The sequence below is a fragment of the Accipiter gentilis genome, chromosome 5 (assembly GCF_929443795.1).
Source record: "Accipiter gentilis chromosome 5, bAccGen1.1, whole genome shotgun sequence".
NCBI lineage: Eukaryota > Metazoa > Chordata > Aves > Accipitriformes > Accipitridae > Astur > Astur gentilis.
In genome coordinates this window covers 20,613,081-20,640,645 of record NC_064884.1, presented here as the reverse complement: position 1 = coordinate 20,640,645, position 27,565 = coordinate 20,613,081, and the positions used below count along the sequence as shown (strand labels likewise).

Here is a 27,565-nt window from a genome sequence, read left to right as displayed (position 1 = left end):
TGCATACGGTTGGGCTTTTTGATATGTAAAAGTTTGCAAGCAGATTAGCCCTCTCTTCTGTGAGCTTCACCTTACTTTTCTTCCTGCAGTAAGAAATCTGAAAGCCTTGTGAGATTACTGTCTCTTTGTGAAATGGTGCTCAGTTTGTCCAGACTGCTGAATTTTACTGCTCTGACAGTAAGATACAGTTAGCCTCTGTGGAGCCTCCTTTGGGTCTGGGGTGAAGGGAAAGGTGAGACATTCTCCGTGTGTGGCTTGGTTTCCATAGAAAATGAAACCTGCAACACTCCCCATTTACACCGAGATTGAAACAAATGGCAGTCATTTCTAAACTTCTTCAGTGTCCAATATGACAATGTCTTGTATAGTATTGTATTACTGACTAATAAGAGTAAAATCTTTTGTCTATCCTAGCAGTCAGTTGTTGTTGTTGCCCAGGGGAGCCTATTTCATGCATACAGCAGTCAAGCAAAGGTCTTTGTACACTGGTTGTATAGCAGGATTTCTTTTGTTGCCTTGTGCCCTCTGGTATAGGGCTGTCCCCCATCTGTCCAAAAGCTTGAGAAGGGCAACATGAATGAGCTGAGGAAAAGAAGCATCCTAACCACTGGGCAGGTTTGCAGGGGACAGGAGTGTATGCTTGTTTCCTCCCTTCCCAGGACCATCTCCTCTTTGAGGTAACTCACCTGTACTTGCTCATTCCCTCTCCCCACAGCTGTTGCATCTCACCCTGGTAAGGCTTATGGCAAGTGGCCTGGACTAGAGGGGAAGTTTTGGAACTCAGCCTTTTAGTAATTCTTTAATTTAGTTAAATAGAGATGGTCTAAGCGCCTGTTGTTTTTTTGGTTTTTTTTTTGGCATGTGCACGTAACTCAAAATGACACTTCAAGAACTCTGGTGGAGAGAGGGCACCCATGATAGAGAAGATACCTTGAAATAATCATATGTTGAAGAACTTAAATGTTTAGAAAATGTGATACACATTTTTCTACCTTACTCAGGAGAGACTTCGGGGTTCTTTTTACTGGTACTCCTCTTTTTCTGACTTATTTTTCTGATTGTCATGCATATTTGCTGTATTTTGTCTTTTAACTTGAGGTCTGAATTTATTTTAAGCTGTTTTACCTAAAGGCTGGTTACTGACTGAAAGTGACTGCACAACCAAATGCCTGCTCCAGTGTGTGCATCCTAAATTCTGCTTTAGGGTATGAAAACCCAAAGGTGTTACCTCGTTAGTAAACAAGGGTGTGAACTTAGTCTGGCACATTTTCCAAGGTAGCTGCTCCTGTTCCATGTTCGTACTCTGCAGCAAAGCCAGTCAGACTATTCCTCTTTCATTGAAGGATAAACTATCTCAAGTTACCTTGAATTTATAGCATGGTGTATATATATCTAGGCAGTAACTGTTGATGTATGGTGTCTGTTGTGGCTTACCCTATGATAACTTTTCTATCTTAGTTTTGTTTAATTTCTGTAGAACAGAGAAAGATAATATGGAACAGTAAATTCAATATTTACACAAGCATTGTAACCCTGAAAAGCTTGGTGAGAAGCAAGGTATTTGTCCATGAATGACTGGTTTGCTGAGATTCAGAATATGTTCAGAAACAGAAGTCCTAACAAAAGTCCAGTAGGGCTTTGTGAAGTGATGGGTTTCTGCCTGTGGTGTTATAGGCATGATGCTGTAGGCTTCAATGGCAATATTTCATTGAGGCAAGAGAATTTTCTGACACTAGCTCAGCTTTTTGGGCTTGAAGTTTTTTCAGCCGGACCATAAAGTTCCAGGATATGTCCTCCTGTGAGTGTCCTCTCTTTTGGTTACCTGGCAGTAGAAGCAACTTTGGATAAACTGGCAGATTTACCTGAGACTCAGAAAAGTCTTTCACTAACTAATTAAGTCATGCTTAGTAAGATCCCACAAAGGTACTCTGAAAGTGGCTGAGTGGCCCTGAGGCCTGGGCAGAGGATAGAGTTAATTTTAAAGCTTAGGTAGTTGATATGATTTGAGCTGTTTTGGTCTAAGACTGTAGATCAATAAATGTTCTTGTTCTCTTAGTCATCATGCCAGTAAAATACTTTATTCGACATTTTTTTTTCATCTAATTGCTTTCTTGGAAGCAAGTCAAATGACTATTTCCTCATATTTTATTTTTTGACAGACACTGGGCTCAGTCAGTACAAGGCATTAATAATTGTCTATGTTCTTCAGCTTCTTTGAGAAGGAGGAAGAGAGGGATGAGGTCTTAACTCACTGTAAATATGTTGTAAAGACTTCTTTGGAGGTTATGATTTCTGAACTTTTCAGATTGTTAGGGATAATGAGGGATATCCCTAACAGATAGTTCACCGACTTGCAGAATGGTTGAGGCTGGAGGATGTCTGGTCCAACCCCTCTGCTTAAGCAGGGCCACCTGGAGGTGATTGCCTAGGACTGTGTCCAGATAGCTTTTGAATATCTCCAAGGTGGGAGACATCACAGCCTCTCAGGGCAACCAGTGCCAATGCTTGGTCACCCTTACGGTGAAAAAGTGTTTCCTGATGTTCAGAGGGAACCTCCTTTTTCACTTTGTGCCCGTTGCCTCTTGTTCTGTCACTGGGCACCACTGAGAAGATCTTGGCTCTGTCTTCTTTGTACGCTCCCTTCAGGTATTTATATACATCGATAAGATCCCCCTTCCCCTGAGCCTTGTCTTCTCCAGGCCAAACAGTCCCAGCTTTCTCAGCTTTTCCTCTTATGAGAGATGATCCAGTCCCTTAAACATTTTCGTGGCCCTTTGCTGGACTCTTTCCAGTAGCTCCATGTACTTTCCCAGTACAAGAGAGACAAGAGATATGTTAACCAAAAATGCGGTGCAACTTCAAAGATGGTATGGTGGTGCTATGGACATATACTGGCACTGGCCTGCTTGACTAATGTAATCTTGAGATGCTGTTGAGCTGAAAGCAGAGTTCTTGATGTCCTTTGAAGCCCTTATTTTTGTGGTTTTCTATGATTTTGATAAGCCTTTGGGCCACATACTTTCTTTCCAAGTAAACTACAGCGGTCTCTTGGTTAGAAGAAATAATGAGAGACATCATGTGCAGGAGTCTGAATATTTTAGTTGTTACTATGGGAAACATAGGATAGAAGCTGTAGATATGTTAAATTATACTAAGTTTTAAAGTGTTGCATATGAAAAGCAATAACTATTTAGAAAGGGCATTTAAATGGCAGTCTGATGGATGGATACAGGACCATAAATGTGTCCCGCAGTTACTGACCTTAGTGCAGATTTAAGTTACTTATAGCTCTATTCTGGGATCCCTTCTTTCTGGGTAAGTCTGATTTCGATGCTTTTTAAGGGGTGTGTCAAGACAAGATGGCTCTGTATGGTTGGGGATCTTCATTGTGTGTGCCAGCAGTTTACAGAAAATGGTGATTTGCAGTCTTGCTGTGTTTGGCAGAATTAACTCGGCAATCCTAGAACCAAAATGAACTTTGAGCTTGGGGAGGGAGGGAAGTCACCTATCTGCTGGTGCAAATGTTGTCTTTCAACACAATCAGGTAGGTGAGGCTACCTCATTTAGATGGTTATCAGCATCCATAGTTTACAGAAGGTACAGAAGGTGGAGCTTGTAGCAGTGGACTTGCTTAATTCTTCTTCTGTACCCTGTCCATGCTGGCATGTTGCCCCCAGGTTTTCAGGCCATGGGCTTTTGGACTTTTTTTTTTTTTTTTTTTTTTTTGAGGGGGGGGGGAGGAATGTCTTTGTTCTACTGTACAACAAGGGAAAAACGTGTTGTAAATATGTTTACTTTCATTTCACTGAGATGCTCTCGCATTTCCGGGCTTTGAACTAAGAAATTTCAATTTGAAAAGAGATGTTGCCATGATGTCAAGGAGGTACTTTCTGCTATTCCTGTGAACACATATAGGCTTATGGTTGAATTATACACCTCTGAAGAATCAAATTTGCACTTGCTTCTGAGAACCTGACAGAATTATTCTTCAAAGATCCTGTTTGTATTAAAGCAGAAGGAAGGTGCCTTAGCTTAGTGATTTCAGCACTTCTGCTGCAGGTTTATCAAAAACTGTTTAAACACAGAGGAGAAGGAACAATGTCGGGAACAGGGAAAGGACTTGAATGCTAAGAGCAGAGCCAAGAGAAGCAGAGGGACAGGGAGTAAAAAGGATGTATATGTAGGGAGTACAAAGGATCCCTTGTTGTCCACAACAGCAGCCCATCCAGCCTTTTTTCAAGGATATGCCATCAATAAAGCAGCAGTTGGGTCATCTGTTTTGCTGTTCTTGGCAATCTGTTGCCTTTTCTGGCTACCTCATTGCCTACTGCTAGCCCTGCCTGTCACTACCAGCTTCTTCACTGACTGTAGTTATAAAGGCATGTTGTGACTCTGACACGCCAATGACTGCCTGGGACCAGCACAGTTCAGTAATGGCACTCCTGGGGCTTCTTGGTTTGTTAGTAAAGTAAGGAAATCATATTGGATGGCAAATGTAAGCAGTCAAAATTAGGATGAGTCATTCTAATGGTTGATCTGTACCATTTTGGGCATATGGTATAGTCTTTAATAAGGCAATTGCAAATTGTTTTCCTACAGCATCGCTGCCTCGTTGAGCAGACAGTAGTTAGGGAGAACAGGAGGACTGAGTTTGCTTGCTGAGTGAGCAAAACAGCTTAAGTGATAGAGAAGTTGGAGGGTGTTTGTTAAAGAAGGTATAGGATATGAACAGAAAAGAGTGCCTCGCTGTTATATGGTTAAATGCTGCCTTGGGGAGTTCAGTTTGGTCCCATCCTCATCTACAAAGTTCCTGACTGAGGCTAGATAGAATATTACAGCTAGATTTGATGTATCTTTACATTTTGTGGGTGTTTGGGGCATGGAGACTGACTTGCAGTGGTGTTGAGCAGCCATCCTTACAGTTGAAGTGAAAAACGTCTGCTTTGGAAGACAAAACAAAAGGTTGTTTCATGCTTGATCCCTATAAAGTAAGGTCATTGCTGATTTGAGAAGACTGTGCCAAATTGGTGGAAACTGGCTATTATTTCGCTGCTTGTAAATTGGGGGCCATAATACCCTTCTTTTTTCCAGGGATCCCATAAAGATAAATTTTGGTGACATTCTGAGATGCAGTGATGGATGTCCCAGAAACTATGAGAAAAATAACAGCATTCAGTTTTGGGGTTTTGTTTGTTTGTTTTGGGTTTGTTTTTGTTGTTTTTTTTTTTTAATGAGAAGCCCAATAGATAAGGCCAGGAACTGCTTGATGAGAAGGGGAAGAGCCTCTATCTGAGCATCATCTATTGTAAGCAGTGGATAAGGCAAGGTTTGGTGAAAGAAATAGCATGAATCATGTATTTAAGGAATATGTCATGAATGTGTATGTGTGAAATTAAGCTTGAACAGCTAGCCCAGTGCTAGATAATCTGTTTCCTAGTGAAGATGAGGCTTTGCTCATTTTCCAAGCTTAGCAGTCTTTCTGTAGCTTTTTAGCAGTAATACTTGGATGCATAATTACAGTGTAACACATATGTGCTGATGAATTGGAAGACATTCATGGGAAGACCTGTGGGAATCTACTAGTTTCCTTGTCTACTCTCAAGGGAAATAAATGGACAGCAATGGGTTGAACGAAAGCTGCCTGGCATTGCCAGGGCTTTGAGCTTTCTTCTTTGGCACATGCTGGGTTTTTTGGACTGCATCTTGGGGCGGGAGTGCGACAGGAGCATTGTTCGGGTGCCTAGCCTCTCTCTTTAACTGGAGGACCAAGCACGGTGATTTCAAGATGATCATGGGGATGCAAGCTATAGTCTGGAGTACAGTCTTTAATTTGTGTCCTCCCTTTGTGATACTGAGCTATGGTACAGAAGAAGCCATCCACAAACTGCTAGTTGAGGTTTCCTTTGGTGTGGGGGAATCGGCAGCTTTTCTCAGTCCATTCCTTTTCCAGTGGGTCCGTTAGCAGCTGGATCATATTGACCTCTGGCTGTCCCCAGATGATGTATGGCTTTGGTGGGAGTCCTTGCATAGGGCAAATCGGAGCAATGCTTGGTCTGCACAAGCCACACTGCTAGCATGGAGGCACCAGATGAAGGATCTGACTGCTTAATGTCAGCTCCTCCTTTTTGAGTTATTCATTAATATTTTTTCTTTCTCTTCCTATTTAAGTGTTCTGCCTGGATAACGCTGAAGAAGAGGGATTATTATCCTTACAAGCTGAGCTGCCCTAGGCACTACTGGAGCCAGACAAGCTTCTGCTTGGCTCTTGTGCCCTGAACAGCCTGCCACAGAGGCAAGTAGCAGAGCTCGTCTGATCATAGAGAGTTGGCAAAAATTTTATCAGGGAATAAAGCGGCAGCTGGCTGGCTCACAATAAAGCCACTTCTGGGGCTGCAGGTGAGGCATAATGATAGGTCCGTTTCTGACTTTGGCTTTTAAAAAACAGTATTGAGGTCTTGGCTATAGGAACATATTTTTGATTCATAAATATAAACTGGTCCATAATTTGCAGGAGGGTTAAAATATTATGGTCGGCTTTAGAATCTTACGGAAAAGTAACTTGCAATTATGCTGCACAACAGGCAGGATGAGATGAGGTGGTAGTGAAGAAGGGAGAAAGCAAATGGGTAACGTAAAGCATCTGGAAGGGTAGGCTCTTGAAATAATGTAATATTTTGTTTTTGAAGGGTCAGGAAAGAGGTTTTTGTAGAGACAAGGAAAAGCGTAAGCAGCAATAAGCAGAGTTGGTCATGATAGGAATGGCACATGTTGCCACGTCATGAAATCCCCTACAAACAGCGACTTCCATAAGGTACTCTACTTAGCTAATTTGTCTGCATCTGCCTTATTTTCTTCATGATGAAGTGATGAACAGCTGGTGGTGGCATTTATTAACTTCAAGTTTGAAACCAAAGTTCCAGATTCTGGACTGTCTTCAACTTTATCATTTTTAATTCAGATTTAAAAGATTGTTCCATTTATATTCTATCATCTAGACAGCTGAGCAGTGACTGTAAGGGAAGGTTTATATTCAGCGTCTCCATGTTTTGTTGTTTGTTCCTCCCCACCCCCCCACCCCCACCCCCCCCTTTCCCAAGAACTGGCTAAAAAAATTCTGTTGTAGGTTTGGTAGGGTTTTTTGGTTTTGCTACCTCCCGTTCTTCCCTGTAAGAGGATAACACTGGATTTATAAATGTTTATATACTTTCTTATATTACAGAGAATTTATAGTAACTGTTTTTTTAGATTGGAGGAGAGTGTTAAAAAAATCCCAGTGTTTATAAAATTACCATGTTTCTTCCAAGTTTTGCAGCAATGTATTTGTATTTTGCTGTCCAAGTTTGCCTGCAGAGTGGGAGGCAGTTTCGTATGGTCAAGGTCAGCCCCTGGTGGGTAATTTCAAGGAAAGGTGGTGTACAAAAGGCAGCCCTTGGGTGAGCTACTCTCATCTTCTTTTGTTCGATCAATGTATTGCCGTATGTTGAACTAGATGGAGCAGCTTTATAGTCTTCTGTAATGTTTCACCATTTGGTACAAGAGTTTCAGCAATCCTGGGGAATGTTACTTTTGCAATTAAGCCCGGTCATAAAAATAAGCCCAATCTGTGCTCTCCAGCAGACACTACTTGGAGAACAAGACTGGAGTTTGTCTAGCCTGTGCATGAGGTGAGAGCGGTGTGTGAAACTGCTGTTTCATACAACCAAGAAGTGGACAGTTAGAAGAATGAGGAGACTGTACCTTGCTGATAATAGCTTAAGTATTACTAATGTTGAGAATTTGAACAAACATCAGAATGCACTTTGTGTTTGAAATTACTGACTATTGAAGGCTGCTTGACAACAGATTGAGTATTTTCAGGAGTGTTTCACTAATTTTGAGTACAGTTTGTAAGCCCTTTGGTGTGTTGTATGTGCATTATCATATGGAACACTTAACATTTTAATTATCTGGCCCTGTAAGTTGCTGATTTTGATCTATTTTTTAAAGATTCTTTCCTTCTCAATGGAACCAGAGGCCAAAACTGCACAGCTACCAAGTCTGTCTTTCTAGGTCAAGTACAGCAGAATAGTTGTTGTGATGTTCACAACGTCATATATGGTATATTGCAAAGCAGGCTGTTTGGATTGTAACTGCTGTTGTTTTAGAGAGCAAACTGGGGAATGATCTCAAAACTGGGTAGCCTGAAGTGCCCGTGCAAGTCTGTAGGCTCACCTCCATGTCCTTTCTTAAACAGCATTCTTCCTCTAACAGTCATCAGTTTTGTGCCAGAGCAATGCTGTAGGTTGGACTATGTCATTCACAGCCCTACTCTATTTATAGGGTATTTCAGCAACCCCTGCTGTAGCTCCTGATTCCTGATTTAAAAGAGCTTTCTTGCTATGTCATCTCTCATTTTCCACTGGCAGAAAAAGGGGGGCAGTTGCCTTTCTCCTTGAAATGCATCAGAGTGTTTCTGCTTCTCTTTCCAGGCTGTGGCTCTTGTCCCTTGGATTTAGGAGATGAGTCCAGCAAGGGGAAGACTGTGGGTGAGGCACTTGCTGCTGGCAGTCACTCTGCTTAGCAGCTTCTGTCGCCTTGGCTTCAGAGACAAGGAGAGATGGCTAATGAAGACTAGAAGGAGATAAGGAAAAAGTGGATCTAGAAGGCACAACCCAATGGGAAATCGAGTTGGAGATGAGGATTAGGGTGGAAATGTACTGTGCAGATGCAGTGCCTCACCTTGGCTGAGCCCTGGCAGCAATCCCCCGTCTGGAAGTGTTGGCAATTCTACTGCAAAGAGGTGGCCTGATCCAGCTCACATATCAAAGTCAAGGCTTATAATTCAGGAGTTGAAAAAATTTTTTTATATAGGCCAGATGTAACTTCAAGAAACTGCAGCACAGAGGTCCCTGAAATGAGAAATATTGTGTTAGAATAACACTCTCCATGTTAATTTATCATCGTTGTTACCCCTTCCTCTGTGCTTTCCCCTTTCCCTTTCTCCTTCTCAACAACCCAGATGTAGTTTTGATGTTATCTTTTTTCTGTCATGCTGTTTGTGTGGTACAGTGTTTATTTTTCAAAGCCAAAGGAGGATTTAATAACATTCAGCTGATCACAGAATAGCTTTGCTTTAAAAGCTCATTAGCTGGGCCTTGTCTCCTGGTTCTTGCTTTCAGTGACATGCCTGACACAGTGACAGAAAATCACATATATATCCATGTGTGTTTATTGTTTCTTACTAACTCTCCTGGTGGGAGGCAGTGCTGATAAAGGGCTTACAGCAAAGCTTTGCCTGCACTAGTGAATGCTTATTTTCTAGTTTGTTTTATAAACGGAACAAGTGATCCTCAGCTGAGCGGGCTGTCAGTGCCTGGATGTTGGACATTGCAAGTTTGACATAATTGTCAGTATGGGCCAAAACCAGCAGGAGAGCACAGTTAACACACATGCCATGAGCTCCTATTACTTTTGTGAAAATTGGTATCTGGAAAGATGATGGAGTGCCCCTATGGAGTTTTATCTTACAAGATGCTACATGAGCACAGGCTAGCTGTCAGGTGAGCGTGTGCCTGGCTGTGGATTGCTGCCTTGTGCCTGCTGAATATTCCCATCAGGCAAGCTAAGAATGATGGAGGGGGACTGCGGGTCCTGTGGAAGGGAGATGGAAGCTGAAGCTTGGGTGGCTGTGGTGAGGATGACAGCTACTGTGGTGTGTTTTGCTGCTCACAAAACATCTTTTTCTTATAAAATACACTCACAGAGTAAAGCTATGGAGAGTCTTGTTTGCTCAGTTATTCAGAAATTCATCCTAGGCCTGCTTTAGAATAATGAGATTAGGCTGAAATTAATGGAGTTAAAAATAGTGGAAATTGGGTTCTTTCAAGTTGCTCTTTTTTAAAATTCCTTTCTTCGGATGCCCCAAGTCATGATTTAAGTTTATTCAGCAAGCACAAAGCATAAAACTTACTGAAATTTCTAATCTAATTAGGCATCTTCAGGAGCTGGGGTTTTAAGCAGAACACCAAAGATGGAAAAACTTGTGATAAAACCACAGGAGAGCTGGCAATGTTCAGCAAGAAAATAAAAAATAACGGGATGGAAATGAGCATGCTGTGCACATGTAGCTGTGAAGGCAGGTAGGGCTTTTTTCTCTGGTGGCTGTGCAGGCTGGATTCTCCCTGTTCCTCAGCTTCACATCTCTTCTGCCTCTCCCTTTGTCCTTCCTCTCCTTGTCCCTGCTGCCTTACTAGTTACTGTCACCTGCAGTTAAACTGCAGACATCTGCTTTGTGAAGATTGAGGGATTAGAGTAAGTCCACTGGAGGTACCTGTGATGCTACAGGCTCCAGTGAAGGCCCAGCTGAATGCAAGAGGGCTCATGAAGCAGCATGCATGTGTGATGGGGCTGTCAGATACGAACCTAGCACCTGGAGCACACACTGCTTACAGTACACAGTGGCAGAGTTATTGCCTCGATGTGATTGAATGGGAGTGTTTCACTATCTTTGTCCTTCCCACTTTGGTATAGCAAAGTCATGTTTAAAGTTGCCCAGGCTACCTTAGGGTACCTGAGAACCTGAGGCACAAGTCCTACTAACCTTATTATAGCAAAAATTTATTCTAATAGCCAGTCTTAACCTGAAGTTCTGAGTGTTGGAAGGAGTATAAAACTGCAATGAGTGATGCTCTAGAATAAAAAAAAAAAAGAAGAAAAGAAAAAAAGAAAAAAAGCCAAGTTAATTGGCTTCAGATAACAGTGAATAGTTCATACATTCTTTCCTGATAAAATTTCCACAGATTTCTAATAACACCCCTGCTCCTCAGTAGTCACTCATGCATCAGCATCCTTCCCTCATTTATCTTACAGCATCACAAAATGGATTAAGTTGAGCTTGGAAAAAAGCATACTTCTGCAACAGAAATGCTCATACATGGTTGTTTTCAGGACTAGCTGTTAAAATGTAAATACAGACCATATGTCAATCCAAATTGATACTCAAAGGTAGACAAGTTCTCAGTCTATTTAACTGTTGGTTTTTTCATTATCTTTTTTAGGTGTAGGTACCCCAGCATATTAAGTCTTAAGAATTTAAATGTTTTAGTAGCATTTAATCTGTATTATAAATAATTTTCTTTTTTTTTCTTAAGTAAAACTGTGTTTTTCCTCTATTTAGGTGTAAATGTGGTTAAGCCAGCACTATGTGCTGTACTCATGTTTTTTTAAAAATAAAAGCATTCCTTCAATCTGGATAAAAACAAAATAATGTTCAGCTTGATACAGAAGCTCTGGCCTTACGGCCTTAATTTTTTGCAAGGTTCTGACTGTCCTGACCTATGCTATGTACTTAAAACAACCGAGTTTAGGACCTTGTGAGGAACAGCTTAGTTCGGGGGGGGGGGGGGGGGGGGGGAAGCAGCCTGCTAGTGGTCTGAGTTCCCTTACTGTCATTCTTAATGATGTTCTTTATAGTGTTCAGCAGAGTCATAGGTTTAAGAACACAGCCTTTTTAGAGTCAGTGACATGTTGCTTCTACCTACATGCACTGGGTCCTGTGGGAGTTGAGTCAGCATATATTATAATGGCTTTAAAGATGACTGTTTCTTTTCTTCCTTTAGGCTCATAGCTGGCAGCCTGGTATCAAGAACCCATATCGTGGGGTGGTGGTATGGCCTGTTCCTGAAAATGTTGAAATTACTGTGACACTTTTTAAGGTATGTTTTTTTTAAAGCATAATCTTCCCTATTTCATAAACAGCATGAAAAATTCTGTTTGGAAACATCAGATTATAATCACAAGGCCTAATCTTGCTTGGTTTAAGTCATTGACTGTACAACCTTATGTCCCCAGTTTAAATCTGGGAGAGAAGGATAGTCTGTTCCCTGCCAAAGCTTACTTTTGTAGTTTAGTTAACACACTGAAATATCCCATTGAGCTGATTATGGCAAGTCATTGGCATAGAATCTAGTACATGTGTAACTGCGCACGTAGTACGTGTGTCAGGGCTTGGCATGTGTTATAGTCTGGTTGGTTTTCTTTAAATACTGCAAGCCAGAAGTTGTCAAAACACAACCATTTCTAGACTTCCTTGTTCAGTTGCAGTGCAGTGACCCTATTTCTTAACGCTATTGGCTTGGAAACAGAATCCAGCTTTTAATTTCACAGTATTTAGTATGCTACACAAACATCACAGTACTTGCGTGATGGCAATCGTAGGAGTGGATGTGGAGTATTTGAGTAGTACAGAGAATTATAAGATTTTATGGGGGATTTTTTTTAGGAACTGCTTTTGTTCTATTAAAAAAGAAGCCTATTTGTGTGGCTGTGAAGCAGGAGGAGAAACTGATGGTTATGTTAGAACTTATTTCCTAAATATCATTGAGCAAAGCCCTTTCTGCATAAAGATAAACAATACAGTTTTGCATGTGTGACAGTGTAGGTGGCTGCCTGGGAGGCTGAAGGTTTCTGGGATTTTCATTCCATTAGTTCGTGCTTGTTCTTTACTCTGGTGTCTCCAGCTATGCGCTGGTTGTTCTTATTTTTAATTGCTCCCTTTACAGCTTAGGGTGACAGTGACATACTTTTTTCTAATTAGTAATATTTATATTACTTTGTCTTGGGGACTTCCCTGAGTAACTGCTTAGAAGTGGCTGCTGGTTAACCTTAGAATGTGAATTTATTACTTGGTTCATTAAGCCTAAAAAGGGGTTTTCTCTTTTTTTTGTGTCCTTGGGATCATCAATGAACAGAAAGTTCCCAGGCTGCCAGTGATGCTGTCATAAATTTGTCTCTCTTAGCAGACACATAAGTCTTCAACTGGGGTTCAAAAGTTCAGTAGCAAAAACTATTTCCTTTTGTATGTGTCAAGGGCCTCTACTTGGATTAAGAAGTTAAACACCATTATGTGACTACACTGCATGTCTATGTAATCTGAATATGGTTATGTGATGCAGTAAATGTTATTTAATATTTTTAACATTTAAAGTGAAGCAGTAATATGCAATTCTTGATTGTGTATGCGATAACATGTTATATGAAGAATGAGAAATTTAGTTTCTTTTGGCTACAGCTCTGTGATGCTGTGACTTTGGAGTAAAAGTGTCTCCCAGCCTTCTCCTGCCATCCCACACTTTTTATTCCTACCTACACTGCTTCAGGGCTATATTCTGTAGTACAGCAGAACGAACTTGTAGTTGTGCCACTGAAAGTGAGTGTGAGGGCTAGGACCTGACAGTAGAGGACAGAAGGGCCTCTGGAGCTGCTGTTAGGTATTACTACAGACTTAATTTTACCCAGCACTGTGTTTCGTGCAGTTCTGTTTAAGTCCCTTTAGGAGCTACTCCCCTGCAAAGGAGAGCGACTGCTGAATGTTTGGCACTTTGCAGTAAGTATACTTAGCGTGGCCGTGTTGTTTAACAAACAGTAGCTGTCCTCTTTCATTACAACATGAGAAGCAAAGGGAAGCTGCTGACTTCATGTCCATAGTGGTAGAGCCCACTGATGGGAGCAGGTTTCTCTGACAGAGCTTTGTAGCAATCACAGATAACAAATTAGCACAGTGGTGCCATTTGAAATACAAGTGCAGGGAAGGTAAAGAGCGGACTCCAGAACAGACAGCTATGTGTTTTGGGAAATTAGTCACACAGTAGTGGCTGTGCATTCATAAGTGGCTGTTGAAATGTGTTGCTGGTAGGATTAGGAGATAAGTCGAGGTTTCAAGTGCTGATGAGAATGTTAAGAATACCCTCTCCAGTAGTCACCCGTGGACACTTGAGAGCAGGCTAGCAAAGTGCCTGTGATCAGTCAACAGACAAGATATTTTGCATTATCTGCACATCCCTATTTGGGGTGTTATCTTGTTTCCAACAATGTATTTGTAATTCTTAGGCAGGCAGAGCTAAGTATTGAAGAGACTATAACCTTCATTTAGAAAACTTTTTTTTCAAATAAATAAAAACTTTTTGTTTCATTTCACTTAATTCTGGGCTGCTGGTAAAACTTCATAATGCTCTGGAGTCAAGTAGGGAGAAGCATCAAATGGATGTATTGATTCAGCTTCCCTTGACTAGCTCTAGCTCCTGCCCATCCAGCCGGCTGAAGTGCTAATTACATAAAAAGTTCCATCTGTTCTGAAAGTTTAACTTCTTCCTTTGCCATGCTCTACATTGATGTTTGGTTATGCCTTGGGTTTGTTTTTCCACCAAAATGGGGAGAAAGAAGCACTGTGAAACAATAAGCCTATTGTGCATTTTAAGTCCATGACTTGTTGTGCTTTCATGGAAAAATCCACAAATGCCAGAAAAGCTAGCTGAATTCCCATTTTTTGCTGTTTCCATGGTTGCACTCTAGAAGTTCATTTTTAGAGTCCCTGCATTAGCAAGGTTTAACCTTCATATATGAAAGCTTGTATACTTTTCTGTGGTTTTATGTACAAACGCATACCTGTATCAACTGAGAGAGATTTTAAATGAGACATTTTCACTGCCAAGCAAGCCCAGTGCTTTTAGCAAAGCTAAGTTAACATTAACTGTACTATGAGGATTTAAATTGCAATATCATGATTTTCTAGCTTAAAAGCAGAGTGAACTTCTCAAGCAGAAATGTTTGTTCTTCTGGAGCAAGCATGGACTTTGCTTCATTGGATTACAAAAAACGCTTGTTTTGTCAGTGATATACATGGTTTATTGCACCAGTGTACTATTGCAACAACAGGGAAGATTACCAACTCTTCATTCCAAAGTTTGAAAAAGACATTTTTTTTGAGGCATAGCTTTCTGAGCACACAAAAAATTATTTGAGTAAAATAAGAATAAAATAGATGATAAAAGGAGACTTGTATTGTTGAAAGTATTCCTGTCCCCACATATATTTCAGAGTAAATCCTATACCAACTTTCTTAAAAGCCTGAGTCAATCATGTGCTTTGATTATAGCACAATAACTGGCCATGCACTAGCAGGAGCACTGCAGCAGAGCCAATATATTGTCTCAGGGAAGGAAGAAAAAAACCAAAACAAAACCCTTCGATAAAGCTATTTCCCAGAAGCAAGGAACAAATCCAGGTTCAGAATGTACTTGTTTCAGTTTAGGAAAGACCAGTGGCTTGACCAGATACTATGGAGGATATTCCATAGGAGGGAAAAACAGCCCTGTAGGCAAGACAATATGTTGTGTGTCAGATATAAAAATCGTAAGCTCAGGGAAGTGAGCACATTTGCACACTAAAAAATTAAATGTCCAGGGTTAATGTGGGTACTAATTGTAAAAAAAAATATTAAAAAAAAAAAGGTCAATCCTTGTTGCCTTTCTAGCCCAGAGGCTTTTGAGGAAGGTGTGAGCTGTTGTCCTGGTTTCAGCTGGGATAGAGTTAACTGTCTTCCTAGTAGCTGGTACAGTGCTATGTTTTGAGTTCAGTATGCAAAGAATGTTGATAACACACTGATGTTTTCAGTTGTTGCTCACTAGTGTTTAGACTATAGTCAAGGATTTTTCAGCTTCTCATGCCCAGCCAAGGCACAAGAAGTTGGCACAGGACACAACCAGGGCACCTGACCCAAACTAGCCAACGGTGTATTCCATACCATGGGACATCCCATCTAGTATAGGAACTGGGAAGTGGGGGGGCAGGGAATCGCCGTTCAGGGACTGGCTGGGTGTCGGTCAGCAGGTGGTGAGCAATTGCCCTGCGCATCATTTGTACATTCCAATCCTTTTATTACTACTGTTGTCATTTTATTAGTGTTATCGTTATCATTATTAGTTTCTTCTTCTCTGTTCTATTAAACCATTCTTATCTCAATCCAGGAGTTTCACTTCTTTTTCCCAATTTTCTCCCCCATCCCACTGGATGGGGGGGAGTGAGTGAGTGGCTGCATGGTGCTTAGTTGCTGGCTGGGGTTAAACCACAACAGCTGTCATGAGCTTGGTGTGGTGATGTACAAGGACAGTTCTGTCGGTGTGCTCAGAGCTCCCTGCTTTCTGGAAGCTCAAGAAAAGCTGACCAGAGTTGCATGTGATTTTCTAGACTAATCAGACGTCTGTAAGCATCATTGAAAGCAACAAGAATTGGGTCAAACTTTGAGTCTTCTGCAGCTTCAAACAGCCAAGTACAAAAGCTGAGGACAGATGCTGGAGTGCCCAGAGCATCTGCTATAGGTCACTGGTAGAGGAAGATCACAAACTCTATCATGATTTGATCTGATTCAATATGACAGTCCTTAAATAGTTATTCTCCAAGAAGAAAGGCCAAAGATTAAGGCTGGTATGAAGTGATCTAATTGAAAGGCAAGCTTTAAAAGCCAGGAAAGCTTAGCGAGGAGGCACAGGGAAGGAAGGGAGGAAGGGACTAACAGTCTGAAGATCTTCCCCATCCACTCTGGCTGCTGATTAGGAGAAGGAGAAGTCCCTAGTTTGCTGGTATGTCCTCATTCCTATTACAAGAGATACAGAAGTAACTCTGAAGATAACCTAAGCTATTGGAGAAACGGTTACCTTTCTTCAGTCTTATGAAACCACCTTATACACTGCAGAAAGGATCTAGTCCTTGACAAAGCTCCTGGCAGAATGGACTGATGATGGACTGATGAACAGAGAACAGAAAAATGTGACAGACGTGTTTCTTGTTGCTCTTCTCTTGCCTGAGCCCAGAAGAGTTGTCTGGTTTTGGGTAGTTGGCATGTGGATGGGCAGAATGGGGTCACAGAAAGAAGCTGATGGGTGGGATTGCAGAGAAAAGTTTGTGGGACTGAACTTTTCAAGGGCCAACATATCTCTAGAAAAGTAGGCAACACAGTTACTGGGAAAACTTGAGCTGGGCTAGGTTTTCACTGGCAGACCAAAGTGTGCTACTGATCTTGGGAGTTGGAGAAATTATTATCTGAGAGTCTCACTGTACGAGAACTTCTTGTGGTTTAAGCCGAGCTGGTAACAAAGCACCTCATGGCTGCTCGCTGACTCCTCCCCCTGCCCCCCAGCCCAGGTGGGATGAGGAGGAGAAAATATAATGAAAGGCTCGTCGGTTGAGACAAGGACAGAGACAGCTCATTCACCAATTATGGTTATGGGCAAAAAACAGACTCAACTTGGGAAAAAACCAAAATCAATTTCACTTTCTACCAATCAAATCAAAACAAGGATAATGAGAAGTAAAACTCAAATCTTAAAAACACCTCCCTCCCCCCCCCCCCCACCCCTTCCCAGGCACAGCTTTGCTCCTGGATTCTCTACCTACCCCTGCAGCAGCACAGTAGGATGGGGGGTTGGGGTCAGTTCATCACACGTTGTCTCTGCCACTCCTTCCTCCTCAGGGGCAGGACTCCTCACACTCTTCCCCTGCTCCAGCATGGGGTCCTCCCACAGGAAACAGTCTTCCATGAACTTCTCCAATGTGAGTCCTTCCCATGGGCTGCAGTTCTTCACAAACTGCTCCAGCATGCGTCCCTTCCATGGGCTGAAGTCCTTAAGGTGCAGACTGCTCCAGCATTGGCTTTCCCATGGAATCACAGCCATTTTTGGGGGCATCCCCCTGCTCCTGCATGGGGTCCTCCATGGGCTGCAGGTGGGCATCTGCTCCACCGTTCACCTCCATGGGCTGCAAGTGGACAGCCTGCTGTCTCACCATGGGCTGCAGGGGCATCCCCTCCTTCTCTGCACCTCCTCCCCCTCTTTCTTCACTGACCTTGCTGTCTGCATAGGTGTTTCTTTCACATCCCACTCCCCTCTCCACTGCAGGTTTCCCTTCTTAAATCTGTTATCCCAGAGGCACTACCACCATCACTGATGGGCTCGGCCTTGGCCGGAGGCGGGTCTGTCTTGGAGACAGGGAAGCTTCTAGCAGCTTCTCACAGGAGCCACCCACCCCTGCAGCCCCTCCCCTGCTACCAAAACCCCACCTACCCAAAATAGAACCATAAGATGATGCCCTCTCCTTTGCACAGTTCCCTACTATTGGCTTCTTACCTGAGTGTTACTTTTGAACACTAAAGTCATCTTACCAGAAAAAAAAAAAAAAGAAAAAGGGTAGGGGAAGAAGGCTCTAAAACTTAGTTGAAGATACTGAAAAGAAGTGTCATACTAAGAGACGAATGCATATGGAAAGAGAAACAGGAAAATGGGGCCCATCTCTTGATATTAAGAATGATGATTCTTTTTTACACAATAAAATGAGGAGGAACAAGCAGTTGTTCAATCTATTTGCCCAGATACAGTTCTCAATTCAAGGTAAAACCATAATGAATGTTGGTAGAGTGCAGTTCTGTGTCTGTGGTATGTTGGTAAAGAAAAAGAGCATTATCAAAAAGATGGCTCTTGCCATCTCCCTTTGTGTTACAGCGAGGTATGAGGCAGTTTCAGGCTGAGTAAAATACTGGAGACAGTTTGTTCCTTGATTTTTTTTTTAGGTAATTTTCATTATCCTTTGCTTTCAGGAAGGAGGATGGGAATGAGATCTGTTTATAATTCTTGTCTTTAGGTGTTCCCAGCTGCACATTTTCAGTGATTACTTAAATCTGCTTGCAGGTGAGGTGAGGTTTTGTGTGCTGTGTTATCAGGGAGGGCTTTCGTACAGTGAAAATTTCAAAGGCTCTATAACCATTACTTCTAGGGTTATTCTTCTTTGCAATGGCATTTTTTTCCCCTGAAGAGTAGTCAGCTGTGTAGTCCTCAAGTAATAGTTTGCTAAATTCATTGCATGAGTTTTATGTGGGAAATGAATGGAGAATATGGGTTAGCCAGGGGAGGGGAAGCATGTGGTGTTAGGGGTTTTTTTACTGGTATTTACCCTCTTCAAATCCAAAATAAGATGAAAGATTAGCCAGATTTATAGAAACATCACTTTTTATGGAGACCACACATGGAAATGTTAGCCCCGAGGGTAAAATGGTGGATGCAATAGAAATTGTGTTGTAACTATAGTCATAGAAGTATCTGTTAATGCTGACCATGTAATAAAGTTGTAAGTTGGCTAGAAATAGGACTATGCATGCTGCTTCCTGGGCTTCTAAAAAAAAGCATTTTAGTAAGAAGAGTGAAGCCACTTAACTGTCTGTTCCAATGAAATGCTAAGGCTTATGTGTATAAGCTTATTCAGGGTTTTTTGTTTCTAGTGGCATTTTAAGACTAACAAGAAATGTGGCTTTTAAAAAAACATGTCTGGATTTGTCTTTAAGTTGGAAATATCTTACACATATGCAAAGTGTCCATATCGTAGCATATTTCATACTCTCTGAACTTTTAGTAAGGCTGTTCATTAGAGAAGTCCTTGAAGCTTTTAAATTTTATTTTTTATTCTGGGTAGTTGGTAAGGAGTTTGGGGGTAATACACTCACGTTTATTTTTCAAAAGTGTTCACAACTCACTTTCAAGTGCATGCTAAAGTGTTGAATATTAAGAATGCTTTTCATTATAGAGTATTATTTTGCTCTATCAGATTATCAGAAATACTCAGCAGAGCATCTGATTCTGTAGCCTTCAGAGGTGTGAATCAGTTCTATTGCCATTGATAGAAGAGCTTTTTTTTTTCTTTATAGATAATTGCCTTGCATGAACAAAACAATGATTGTTTTGTTTGTTACATAGGATAAAATATGGGGCCCTGACTTTGCAAGCAATTTTAGGTAAACCTGCAAGCTTGTGTTAATAGCTTTTGGGAGAGTTATGAAAAAAATTGAGCAGGATGAAATATTTAAGAGTTTAGTCACTTATTATGGAGTAGCTTATTAAAACATAAAGTGATTAATGATCCAATTAAATCTCATTATGTCATTTTATGCTGTATCAAAGGAAGCAATTAAACAAAAAGGTAATTGCCCCAGGTTAACTCTTGAAAATGATAAGTATTTAATAGCTGGATTACAGAAAATTAGATCTTTAGAATTTATATATGTCGTGGTTTAACCCCAGCTGGCAACTAAGCACCACACAGCCGCTCGCTTACTCCCCCAGGTGGCATGGGGGAGAGAATTGGAAGAGTAAAAGTGAGAAAACCCATGGGTTGAGATAAAGACAGTTTAATAGGTAAAGCAAAAGCTGCACACGCAAGCAAAGCAAAACAAGGAATTCATTCACCACTTCCCATCAGCAGGCAGGTGTTCAGCCATCTTCAGGAAAGCAGGTCTCCATCACGCGTAATGGTGACTTGGGAAGACAAACACCATAACTCCAAATGTGGTGTCCCATTCCCCCCTTCTTCTTCCTCCAGCTTTATATGCTGAGCATGATGTCATATGGTCTGGAATATGCCTTTGGTCAGTTGGGGTCAGCTGTCCCAGCTGTGTCCCCTCCCAACTTCTTGTGCACCCTCAGCTTCCTCGCTGGTGGGGTGGGATGAGAGGCAGAAAAAGCCTTGACTCTGTAAAAGCACTGCTCAGCAGTAACTAAAACATCCCTGTATTATCAACACTGTTTTCAGCACAAAGCCAAAACATAGCCCCATACTAGCTACTATGAAGAAAATTAATTACTCCACCCAAAACCAGCACAACACAGGATACAGCAAACGAGCAGATATTGTGCACTTCATTTACATAATGCAGAATTCCACAAACCTGATTAATGTGATGGATATATAATTACATAATCTGATGTTTACAAGTGCATTAATTGGAACACAGAGATACCTCAGTATAATTTTGTATGTATCTACTTGCCTTTCTATCCTTATGGCTAATGGTGTAGTATGTTTTTTACACTCATTTGCAGTATTTAAATTATTCTGATTTTAAAAAAAAATTTAAAAAGATTTATTCATATATCAAAATAAATCATCAGTTTTGACATAAGTTTCTAGTACCATCGTATATTGTTTCATTGAAACTACATCCTATTGTTGGAGTAATGCATTTTAAAATGCATATTGTATATGACACCTGTGGTTGTAGCTGTTAACTATATAGCTAGTGATGGTGCCAACAATATGATGTGGTGCTGAATTTACTCTCTAAGCACGTTGATTCCTAGCGGGATGACTCCTGCAAGGAGAGCCAGTGTTTTACTGGGGGTCTGCAGAGCGGTGAACCCACTTTGCTGGAGTTTGTAGGAAGGACTGTGCTGGAGGAGATAGGATGATATCCTCTTAGAAATGTTATTGCAGTTCATTCAAAGAGGAGGCTTATTTAAGAGCACAGTTTCCAAGTTTTTTGCATCCTGGAAAAAGAAGAAAATAATTGTTTTCGCTGACTGTTTACTTATAAAATCTTTTCTTTTGAGTATTTGATGAGAACTAGTTAAAAGAATGAGCTGTAGACTTTAAAGCAAAACTAAGTGAAACAAGGATGGTTAAAGGAAAGACTAAGATGAGGTGTGTTGAAAAGGTTGAATGTGAAGCATGTAGCATTCTGGAAAGAAAGGAAAGATGGTACTAACAGAGATAAACAAAGTAGAAGCAAAATATCTCGATCCATTTTGTTAATTTACAGCAGCAAGATGGAACTGGTGCAGTGTTTGGTGTAGTATCATGAACAGGCTCCAAATAATAGCAAGAAAACTCTGCAGTTGCTGAGGGTTCTCATATGATGAAGGCAAATGCTGATTATGGGGATGTGACATTTGTCTGCAAGTGTCTATAGCATTCAAGTGTTGGAGGCAAAGGAGTAATTGAGTGGTTTCCTATAACTAGAAATAATAGGATAAAATTGAGGTATAGCAAAATGAGGCTTCATGTCAGAAGAAAGCCTAAAGCCACATTCTCTTAGCGTGAGAAGCTGTTCTGCAAGAGGAATGGAAGCTTTTTTGTTACAGTTGGTCAGAACTACGATTGGATGATAAATTAATAATATTTAAAAACATAGGTAGTTTTTAAAATAGAATTCTTGATAGAGGCATGAAGGGGATGATTTCTTGTCTCCACCTTAATCTTAATTTCAGACAACCACAATACAGACTACACCACTGGATTGAAAGCTCATTAAATTGGAAACAAATGCACAATGTAAGAACCTGGTTATTTATCTTCCTGGTGATTAAAATGTTTTTTGATCCTTGCATGTGATGTAATAGAAGTGTTGTGAAGTAAGGATGGGTATTGAAATTTGCAGTGAAATGAGGTAGAAGCCATGACTTTGTAACTCCACTCATGCTGATGGAGTCTGGGTACAAGGAGGTTGGGGTGATGATTTGATGCCTTCTGTAGGTGTATGTCTTCTCACACCAGGTGAGAGCAGTGGCTTCCTCCACTGTTCTCTGCAAGATGTAGATTTGTTGTGTTTATTTGGGAGGTGGAACGTAAGAATTAGTGAGCTTTATCTGGTTTTTTTTCCCGTGGATGAAAGGAAATAGAATTACAGGTCTTTATCAGAATCAACCTCATACTTATATCTGTAGGAGCCTATTAAATCTGCATTGGCAGTTTTACACCAATTTGCTTGTCGTCTTACTGACATCCATTGAAGTCTACATCCCAGCTGAAATATTTCCCTCTGTCATCTTTAGTGGGTAAAAATATTTCCCTGAGTATGTGAAAATCTTGGCTGAGTTGCAATTTCTTGCACCCTGGATTGTTTTTAGACTTAAGTTCTCTGGTTTGTTTTTCTAGGATCCCCATGCTGAAGAGTTTGAAGACAAAGAATGGACGTTTGTCATAGAGAATGTAAGCTGGAATGTTGTTATGTTTTTTTTATACATGTAAGACTTAATCATTGAAAAGATTAAAGGGTGTCCAAGTGCTGACAAAGGCTCAAGTAAAATTTGAGCTGCTGAACCACAGTAAAGCCTTGCTCTGTAGTAATAAAGGCTTATTAAAATACCTATTGTTATGTTACAATTAAAATACGGGAGAGGGGAGTACTATACTACACTGCTTAAATTCCTTCCCTGTAAGTATCAGTCTTCCTTGCATTATTTTCCTATGAGCAATGGAGTAAACAAGTTAGAGCTGGGTTATGACTCATGGTTTTATGGGTTGTGACACATTATTTTTCTATGAGCAGGGGAGTGAACATGTCAGAGCTGTGTTATGACATCTTTGCATCCCAAACAGCAGCACGCCCTTCCTGGGTTTGAATGCCACTCTTTAGTGAAGAGTGCAGTTTCAACACCTGCCTTTTATAGGTGAGGTGATTGAGGCAGGGCAGAGAGGTGGGACCAGCCACGGTCACCTAAGCGAAGAGCAAGAGTTATGATGTGCCCCTCTGCTCCCTGGGATCCCAGTCTCGCTCTCTCTGCGTGGGGGAGCTCTCTTGTGCACCCAGTGAAAACCCAAAAGGTGGTTCCTGTGACTCTTGACTCCTCTGAGACAGGAGCTCCCAGAACTCGCTGGAGAGCTGAGCTCCTGAGGGCTGTACAAACAACATACTTTGTGAAACAGCAGGGCTTACTTGATGTTGCATAGAGCAAGTGCTTCATTAAGTACTTTTTTTTCCTTTCTGTTCTTGGTGTTGGGCTGCATTTTCTGCTCTGGGACTGCCTGGGCTCAAAAATGGGGGAGTTGCTCTACCTGGAGTTACCCTGAAGAAGAAACTTCTTTTTGAAATACATTTAAAAGGACTGTGGTATCAAGACTGTGTTTATCTCTCAGTAATATAGTTTCATTATGGATGGACTGTTTCTCAGTAGCATGATTTATTTTTTATTTATGTTGGTTTTTAAACAAAAAAAAATACTGCTCTTCTACTGAATCATAGTAGTGCCACGCAGCACAGAAGTATGGGGAAGCAATGGAATTTGCATGTTATCTTTTTTGCCTAAAAATGCTGCTTTTTCTTCCTTGTCAATATCAGAAGTGATTTGGATGTCCAAAGCTAAGGTTTATTCTGGTCACCAGTGACTGAACATTTAAAAGGGCTGAAAGCAAAGTGCTTAATTTATACTTTTGTTTTTAAATGTCAAGTTTCTATTTTTGTTTGAGACTTACAAACACAAAACAAAGTTTAGTTACTGTTTCCTGGGGTTTCCTTTTCTTTCTCACTTAGTTTATTTTAATCAGGGAAGTCTCCATCACCAATTGTCACTGTACAAGTTACTCGGGATAAAACAATGTCAGTGTATTTCTCAGGCAACCCCTCTGGGTATAGTTGGGTTTCCTGTGACGTTGCAGCAGATTTTTTTCAGATGTTTATAGTGGCATGTCGACTTCATGTCCTGCTTTATAACACATTGCTTTTTTTCACATGTCATTGTATGATATATAGAGGTGGCAGTAGTACAGCCACTGTATGCTGCTCTTGCTCTCTGCCTCAAGTCTTCTCTGAGCTGTAGTAATGCTTGCAGGGTAGGAGGTTGCTTCAGTTGCTGTGCCCCAAAGCATGCAGCCTCTGCTAGAACAGATGGAAACAGTTCCAGTATATATCTGTGATGGAGCAATCTTTTGTTATGTGCAAACTTATTTAAACCTTAATTATGCCATTAATTCCTCCCATGAGAGAGAACTGCCAAATAGTTGCTGGTAGGTAGATATTTATTCTTCAATTAGAAAGTATATAAATATTATCCCCAGAATAATAAATTTGATAAATAGTTTTACTGCAAAAATTATCAACAGCTAAAGCAACTATAAAACTCGTTGTTTTTAATCCCCTCTCCTTTTGTGTGTTTGGGGGGGGTGTGGTGTGGTGTGTGTTTGTTTGTTTGTTTGGGGTTTTTTTGATGAAACAATACAGGAAGCTGTAGATACTGCCAAAAAAAAAATCTGGTCTGCAAACATACTTGAAAATATGGAGAAACTCTTTTCCAAGAGTAACAGCTCCACTTAGTGGTGGATGAAAGTATGTTCATCTGTTCGAGTAAGTCACAAATGATCGAACGGCTGGCTGAAACGAGAGCACAAACCGCCTGCTTGTTCAAAACCTGGGAGCGAGGGAGACAGGAGGTTGATCTCCTCCCTGCTTAAATTGTCGACATGTACCCCTTTCAGGTTTAAAATATGGCTTTCCTGGTTTTAAAGGAACATATTTATCATTGAACCTGACAAGGATAAGTCGCAAGTGCAGGGACATTTACAGTCCTTTGTGGGATTTTCCTTGTCCAAGTATGTTCTCTGCCCTCAGAGGCTGCAGGGTTTCCCTTCCTCCTTGGTTAGCAGCAGTCAGAATGCAAAATACTGAAGCCTGAAGTTCATGGACGTTCTTTCATTATGAAGCAATCTGAATTTGGCTAAAAAAATTTCTTTTGGGCTTTTTTTTTAAAAATATTATTAAAAATCAGCCTCCAAAATAATTTTGTAATGCTTCAGTGTGGCTGAGCAAGGACTAGCTAACAGAGATATTCAGCTGAGGTTTGAGGCCTCTGTGGGCAGATGTTACCAAATTCAAGACAAGATTATTCTGGACTTTCAGGTGAAATTTTAAGTAGTGGTGAGGTGGGGTGATTTGTGCAAGATGACCATGCTGTAAATGAATATGAAGCAAGATATTTGTTTCTTGGGGGCATTTGGTTTTCAGTCCTGCAAATACATGTACTTTGTGATACATCAAATTGTAGGGGTTTTTTCCTAACTGTATTTATTCTTAATGTCTTAGCCACCCTGTATTTGTATTCTAGTAAGTGAAACTTCATCATCTACTGTAAGTCTAATCCATAAATAATTTGATCATAGCATTGTTTCTTAATATTTAAATGTCGATATTAATTTTCCCTCAGCCTCATCTCTGTCTTTATCTCCTTCACAGTTGCATTCTTTATATATTTACTGCTAACTTTCTTATCTCTAATTTCATCTTTGTTTAGCCAGACTCTGTGTATTTGGTTATCTGTTTTTTCTTCATGAGGCAGTTCTTTGTCTTGTTTTTGTTGCTCTTCTGAATAATCATATTGGATCTTCAGATTGGCTTTTCAAGTTGGAGAGCAAGAAATTCATAGCTAAGAATAAGACTTACCTATCTGTGGAGAGGTAATAGGCTTTCAAACCCTTATGGACTGGTGTTAGTTTATCTTGCCTATTCTGTTTAGAGAACAAGTACTAGTCACCTTCCATTTAAAAATATGAGCCACTTCCTCTAGTTATTTTTCTCTCATATTCCTAAGGGTAATTTGATGATATGCGGTTTCCACACTTGGTTCCTTTCACTGTCTGAGCTCAAATTTCCAGTGTTAATTTTTTCAGCATTAAATTCTAAATTCTCTTATGAATTGCTTTCTTGGGGTTTCTGGTGTACCAGTGCTCAACAAAGCTTCCACGTGGCAATAGACTCTATAGATACCCGGGAAGACTCTCATAAACAGCATTAATGCCTCCATCAGACTTTCTGCGGGGTTTCCATGCTCTCCTATTTAAGTAAAAGAACAGTGCATGTTTCCAAATACATCTTGGTCTTTTAGCAGTAAGATAGTTTTTAAGTGAAGTGGTCTGTGCTGGGGCAATTGTGAAGCATCCCCTCAGAGATGCCAGGGGGAGGGTAGCTGATGAGTTTTAGTCAACTTGAAATGAAGCCTGCGTCTCTAAGAAGAGCTCAGCTGACCTGAAGTTTGGGCTGTGTTTCTTGATCTCTGCAGATTGCCTAGCAAATGGAAGAAGAAAGGGACAGGAGGGAAGAGTGAAGGTTTAAATTGGTCCAAATATGTTAAATCTTTCACTGGCTCTATGTACAAGAACTTTGTCTACAGTAAAGGTAGCTGAAGTGATGGAAAAAAAGTCATTTTGCTTTGTAGCATGCTCAAAAGAAAAGCACATAAGAACATCCATTGAGGACGGACCACCTTATTTGCCTGTTTGCTGACAGCTTTGTAGACAGCTACCTCCTACATTCTTAAATGAAATAGAAAAATTAATGAGAAGTTTTCAAAGGGTAAAGGATTTGGTCTATGAAAGACCTTTTCCACCTTTTTGTATAAAATGTTTTTTGCGCCCAGATTTGTATCTCTAATAGCTAATAAATTGGTTACTAATATATTCCAAGGTTCATAGTAGGCTTCTCCATCCTCCCTCCTGTGCCTTGTGTTTCACCTTCGTATATAGGTTATTCAGGAGGCCCAGGGTTGTGGTGAGCGAGCCCTTTCTAGTAACATCGAGGTAATCAGGGCACTGGCAATCACTGCTGTGTCCCTTATACTAACCACACTCTGCTTTTTACGTGGCAGGCCTATTAAAACATGGTCTTTGCTAACACCAGAAGAGGACATCCCAGACCTACTAATTTGGCAGATGAATGGAGAAAAATGCCCCACCTGTTTTTGAAGCTTTGCTTGTAGATTCACCTAGGCTGGGGCTGGAGGCAGCCGCACCTGGCCTGGCCTGTTGCCTCAAAGCAGCATCATTCCAGGCTAACACCTGCCTAAACTGTTTTTAAAAACTTTTTAAGATGGGGTCCCTGCAGTGTCTCCAGGCAGCCTGTTCCAGTGCTCCATTGTCCTTGCTTTGGGAATCGTTCTGGCCTAGGTCTCTGTTCATACAGTTTAAGGCTGCTATTTTTTGTCTTGCCAATTACAGCTATGGAGAACAGATTCTGCTTTCTGTGTGGCTGGAGGCTCTCTCCTTCTTGCCTCTGACTAATCAACCACAATAATGCGATAGTGGTTACACATGGGATTTCATTTCTCTTGATTGCATTATCAGATCATTAGCATTCTCTTTCTAAGGACTCATTTGTGTGAGCGAGTGTTCCCTGTCCTGCTCTGATTGTGCTGCCCATTGCCTTCAGGGACAACCAGCACCCAGCTCT

The 27,565-nt window shown here is 40.9% G+C and overlaps 1 protein-coding gene across 10 annotated transcripts in view; it reads left to right on the top strand.

The window, feature by feature from the left end:
* Positions 1–27,565, top strand: part of EHBP1 (EH domain binding protein 1) — a 226,635-nt gene that overhangs the window by 33,434 nt on the left and 165,636 nt on the right. For all 10 annotated transcript variants that reach the window (XM_049799736.1, XM_049799732.1, XM_049799731.1 and 7 more), the window contains exons 4-5: positions 11,598–11,693; positions 22,507–22,560. In XM_049799736.1, coding sequence (XP_049655693.1) covers positions 11,598–11,693; positions 22,507–22,560 — 150 coding nt within the window. The remainder of the gene's footprint in view (positions 1–11,597; positions 11,694–22,506; positions 22,561–27,565) is intronic.